This window comes from Malus sylvestris, chromosome 10, assembly GCF_916048215.2.
Source record: "Malus sylvestris chromosome 10, drMalSylv7.2, whole genome shotgun sequence".
NCBI classification, from domain to species: domain Eukaryota; kingdom Viridiplantae; phylum Streptophyta; class Magnoliopsida; order Rosales; family Rosaceae; genus Malus; species Malus sylvestris.
Window position 1 is genome coordinate 4,457,673 of NC_062269.1, and position 6,000 is coordinate 4,463,672.

A 6,000-nucleotide genomic window follows, 5' to 3' on the forward strand; every position below is an offset into this window, starting at 1 on the left:
AGAAAAATCATCACTTTTAAATTTTACGGCATACCACACACACGGATCATAACTCAAAAATGATTCTAACAACTTAATCTTCCTAACAAAAACAACCCATATTTGTTTCATCCAGCAATATCTATAAAATGCGAGAAAAAATAAAACAGAATCAAGAGAATTTATAACCACAATTATGGGTATGCAGCTGAGGCAGTCAATGAAAAGAAATTGGAAAGAAGAAAAGAGAGCATTACCTGAATTGAAACAGCCGAATCTTCTGTCCAGTTCACCGGAGCATGTTTAGGGTTTACTAGTAATAAGCCCGCGCGATGCCGCGGGACTTGAATTCACCAGTCTTAACTACATGAATAAGACACATTTAACCTGAAAAACATTCAACATAATCATGAACGAACAAAAATGATAGATCTAGGAAATTATAAAAAGCATTGTAACCGTAGATCCAAGAAATTATAAAAATCCATCCAATCAAGAGACTAATAGTTGTGGGAAGGTGGGTATGCAACCAAGAATCTTAAGATATACTTGACTTGCAATTCCATTATAATTTCACACAAAAAAAAAGGATCAAATTTTGATTGAAACATCAAACAAAACAATCTCATCTGTTACAAATTGGACCAACTAAATAAAGAATATATCGATAAGATTTTCAACCTAACTATAAAAAAGAGCTTTATAACAGCGCAATCAACATTATTTGAACTCAACTAAAAAGAAACTAATTGCATGTTATAAATTCCATAGGTAATTGAATGGCAGCGCAGCCTACAGAATGTTTTTTAATCGATTTAGTAGTTAACACTGGACAATTGCACAATACAAATCTTAGAAACTATTCCAAGTTAGAGCAAAAATTACCTCTAATCTTTGTTTCTCTTGTACTTTGGTATTGCAGGGTTGACTTGTAAAGGGTGAATGAAGTCCTGAAAGCACAAAGAATAAAAAGCCTCTATTTCAGTTAACTAAAAAAAAGCAAACCATAAACAAAGTGAGATATCTGGTAACCAAAAAATGAATCTTGGAAAGCAGACATAAACAAACTTCAATCAAAATTACTTTAATACATTTGGATATCAAGGAAAATTAAATTTATTCAATTTCGATATAAAAAAATTAATTAATGCAGGAACAACATTTGTGCCTCAATGACGTGAGAAGTACTAAAAACAAACATTGTTTTCTTTAAGTCTTTAGTCTATCTCTGCAAATCGCAATAACTCATATCCATTGAGAATCAAATTAACTAATTAACTTACTAACCCGTCCTGTAAATTTCACATCTATGCTCTAAACAGATTTTGTAACTAATATCCCAAAAAAGTGGCAAAAGGGAAGGAAAAAAACTTTTGTATGGTACACTGCAGTGTTATTTGTGTAACCAAAGTCAAGCGCTGAAACGCCAACAACCTCATTGTATTCTTGGAAATCTGTTGCAGATTTGATGGCTCCAAAAGAAAATATATCCTGCAACATTAATATCATTTAGACTGAAGTATTTTTTCCAAGTGAATACACATGCAAAGTATCAAAAAGAGAGAAAGGAGAAAAAATTATCAAAATAAGAATTACAAACCTGTCCTATAATATAAACAAAAGGTAATTACAGAAAAATAGCTGGAAAACACAAAATAAGTAGAAGTTAAAACAGACAATCAGCATAATCTAAAATTACTTAAACAATTAATCCACATTGAAAAGCATAATTTACAAATCCAAACCAAATTACATCATCCAATAGATTTTTTTTATACATTTGTTATTGTGCCTTTAAATTGATTTCAGCAAAACTTGTTTCTTTTTCCACAGTTTGTGAAGCTCAAAATTTTCAAAAACCTACAATCATTACACAACGTTGTCACATCATAAGTGTAGAAGAAATCACCGCTACCAAAATTTATAAAGACCAAAACAGTTAGCACCCAAAAATAATATTGATTAGCAAAGACCAATTTGCCAACAAAAGTTGAATAGGAGATACCCAGAAAATTTCCTTAGTTTTTACGATTCTTAAAAATATGACCTAACTTTAACCAAGACTCAAATTTTATTCAAGGATCATGTTAAGCTAAGCAGCAAATTATAAATTCACTAATCTTGTTCTTAATTATAGTAATTTAGAAATCAACAGATACAAAAAAAAAGTCACAAAGCTTAATAAAAACTCATGAAAAAAAGAAATTTTAAACAGAACACCTGCACAGAACCCTATAATTTGGCTAATTTACAAACGCTCAACGTGCTCAGTAGATGTTAAACTTTTCAGTAGTATATAATTTGAAACTAATAAAACCATCTCTAACTTTTCAGAAATATTTAAACTGAAATGAATTGATAATTTTTTCTATACACTGATAAATCAAGGTTTGCTACAGAAAAGGAATCTATAATTTAAGCTTCAAAATGCATTATAAAATCAATTAATCCAAAGAGAGCAAGCTGACGATAACAATTTGATTAGCTTTGGAAATCTTTGCTTTATCACTTCAAGATACTAAATTTTTCAAGCCGTCTTCTCTCTCTCTCTAAAACGCCTTTTTTTCTAGCAACTGGCCTAGAAAAGACTAAAACCCAAATGCATGGGATAGAATTTCACCCAAAATATTGGGAAAACTAAATAAACAAATAAAATTAAAAGATAAGTGCATGAAAAATCAAATCTTTCACTCCTATAAAATGAAAGCAATTTTTTTTGTCGTTGATGAGTCTAAAATCCCATCCTCATAATACTCAAAGGTAAAAGAAATATAGCAAAAAGATAAGATGTAACTACGGTCCCTGATGGTGCGCAACTAAAGAAAGAAAGACAACGCTCATAAAGAGAGAAAGACAGAGAGAGAGAGAGAGAAGAGAAAGATGATATGTCTCCATATGGTATTCTGGAGCCAAAAGAAAAGCTGCAGACGGAAATAAGCTGGAAGGAATCAATTTAAGATTAACATTCAACAACAGAAATCAAGAAATCAATTTAAGATTACTGACCTAGGTAGGTAAGTTGCTGTGAAGGTAAAAGGGGCCCAAGAAGCTCATATGAATGAAAGGATTTTGCTTGCTGCACACATAGACCTGTAAACTCGAGTAAACCCAACGTCAATCAGACCATAGGCCGAAAATCTCAACAAACAAAAAACTGAGCATAAATTCAAAAAATCAGAAGTCAGAGAGAAATTTGTGACCCTAATTTGTGAAACTGCAGAGATCTGAGATGTAGAGAGAGGGGATCATATCCCAAACGATCCCATATTTTGGAACTGCTTTAAACCAACCTACCATGAAATTATAGCCACTTGAGAAATCTTCAAATCAGAACAGAACAGGCAGCAAGGGGAAGAATTTGCAAATCCCTCCATCTCTCACTCTGTCTCCGTCTCTCTCTGTCTCTATCTCTATCTCAGAGGCGGTCTGCCCTACTATCCTCTCAACATTAATCCCAATTTTTGGCAGACCTCCCTCTCCCTTAGTCTCCCTGACATTCCACACCCTCATCCCCTTCTCCGTCTGTAACTAATCCAGCCCCATTCCACAAACCCAGCTCAAGCCTTACCCCCACTCCGGCCCCCTCACTTTCTCGAAACCAACTCTCAAACCCTAGAACGCAGCACTCTCACTCTCTTGCAACCCTCTGAATGACACGGATGCAACAACCCTTGCCCTCCCTCCCGCCGTCGCCTAACCCCAAATCAAGCATCACCACTCAATCCCCTCTCTCTCCCTTGAATCATACACCCCCTGTGACTCTGTCTACCTGCAAGCCGCATGCCTTCCTCTCACCAAATCCACCTCTCTCTCAATCATTTTGGGAACCAAGTCTTAAGAAATATAAGAATCACCCTATTTATTTCACTTCTTCATAAGGGATAATCTTATATAAAAGAACTCGAAACGTATTCAAGGTAGAGCAAGCTAAGGATTTAGAAAATAAAGACCCTTTTTTAGCAATATCTAATTTAAGCATTAATCTATCCTGCATGAATACAATATATAACACTACCAAACAAAGGAGTTGAAGTGGAGAATGAAACACATACAGACCGATTAACAGAATAAGAATCATTTACCCTTCCCTACACCATGTAAGGTGCTTATGGGTTGCCAAAGAGCGGAAAATGTGATTCCAATGCTAAACAAATGCACTATACTCCCAACCATCCAAATCATGAAACCATCATCGCCAAATTCTTGAATGGGACCTGTGCAACTTCCCAAGCTTTCTGCTGAACACAAAGAAACCATGAGATGATGAGATCACATAAATCCAAACCTCTAAGAAATCAGGTTATACTGTATTTTATAATTATTTGCATAGTCGAACTCAGAAATCAGGTTATGCAAAACCCTAAAAATTAGCAATTAATTTCTTTGATCCTAATTACAAAATGTATTGGCATATGAAGTGGGATCCCAAAATATAGTTTGAGAACTATATTTGGAATCCTAAGATCATGCACCAACAGAGTCACAGATTACCAAACGCTTTAATCGAAACACAAAATAACCACCAAACATCAAAATTCCAAAAACCTAAAACACAAAGCAAAACAATTACAGTAAAATTAATATTTAGCAAAATCAAATGAACGAACAATGTATACAAATTCCTTTTCCTAGCTTATTGCACATTCTAAATCAGTGGGAACCATATACAAATTTTTTTATTTTACAAAATTTATTAAGCATTTTATTAACATAACAACATTCAGAATTATAGTGGTTCTCTATGGTGCAATTATAAATTACAGTGGAAATGTAAACTTGCAATTCAAGTCTATGCACCTGGTTGAATTTAAAATGCTTACATGTTAATCGTCTACAGTTAAGTTGTTAAACTCTAATTCCACCAAATTAAACTCTACAGTCCCTTATGGGATCAAATGAAAGTTGTATATGAAACCTATTTTAGTCTAGTATTATAACTTTTAACCATATTGATGATGTTGAAGTGAATAATTAAATCGAAGAATAAACATAGTCGTACAACAAATTAACAATGCCATGCAAAAAACTTGCTCGTTGGACAACTCAACCCTGTATTCCATCTCCTTATCTGTCATACCAAAAATCTGCACAATTGTTTAAATCCAAATTCAGGTCTTTCCAAAACCCGCCTGAATTATTTGAAAAACACGAATTTAGAACAATAATTCAAAACCAAAGAAAAGAATATTCATTACTCAAAGTAAAAATTAACCATCTCGTTGCTTCCTAGCTCTAAGGAAATGCCTAGGTTTCACTTTTACTAATGTCGAAACACCGCCATCATTGACCAATTAGACAAATAAGACCCAATTCGATTACGCCCAAACTGACAGAACACCCAGATTCCCAACACCCATTGAGCAATCTAACCATAATTCAGCACATGAATAAAGTGAAAACATAAAAGATACGTGGGATAAGCTGACAGCCAGCCATCCCTGCGTAATACATTCACTTCTGAACCCCAAACACAACGAAACAAAAATCCACACACATGAACTATTGCTCCCCTATGTAATAAGAATTAAAAGCATCTCAAAACAAAATGGCAAACTATAAGAGCACTGTAAAAGTAAAATTGCAAGAAATCTAATACTTGGAGGGCAAGTACTAATCAGACCAAAATGAACGATTGAACTACCTTGCGTGGAACTGTGCCTTGGTTTTTTCCCATACTAAGCTTTGCACTGAACTCTTATAGCCCAAATTTTCTCTGAAGGGAAAAAACACAATTTTGAAATAAGATTTTCATATTATACCTTAAAGAGAAGAATTAGAAAATGAATAAGAGAACAATAAGTACTTTTCATCATATATTGTTAGAGTATGTGGTCCTCTAGTCCAATGGTCCTGCAGCCATATTTACTTTATAACTCTTTCTTTTAGTCTAAAAAACATCTTGGATCTCTAATTAATATGAATACGGATTCATACTTTATAACTAAAGATCTTACTGCTCCTGATAAGATGAACAAAACGCCATTTATCGCATGCCTTGCATTACAAACACAATGGAACATC

General features: G+C 33.8%; 1 protein-coding gene across 1 annotated transcript; it reads right to left on the reverse strand.

The window, feature by feature from the left end:
- Nucleotides 1-550: 550 nt before the first annotated feature.
- LOC126585034 (uncharacterized) lies at nt 551-5,611 on the reverse strand. Its single transcript, XM_050249431.1, has 5 exons — nt 4,979-5,611; nt 4,062-4,217; nt 2,986-3,069; nt 864-929; nt 551-772 (listed from the first exon to the last, which is right to left on the reverse strand). The coding sequence occupies exons 1-5, from the start codon at nt 5,052-5,054 to the stop codon at nt 714-716; spliced, it is 441 nt and encodes a 146-aa protein (XP_050105388.1). The 5' UTR covers nt 5,055-5,611; the 3' UTR covers nt 551-713.
- Between the last annotated feature and the right edge of the window lie 389 nt (nt 5,612-6,000).

Excerpts from the sequence above, each read along its gene's own strand:
- LOC126585034 (XM_050249431.1), bottom strand. The coding sequence starts at position 5,054 with ATGACAGATAAGGAGATGGAATACAGGGTTGAGTTGTCCAACGAGCAA. Across the intron at positions 3,070-4,061 it reads CTTACATGGTGTAGGGAAGG|GTCTATGTGTGCAGCAAGCA; the intron begins GTAAATGATTCT and ends TCGAGTTTACAG. Across the intron at positions 773-863 it reads AGAGAAACAAAGATTAGAGG|GGCTGCGCTGCCATTCAATT; the intron begins TAATTTTTGCTC and ends AAACATTCTGTA.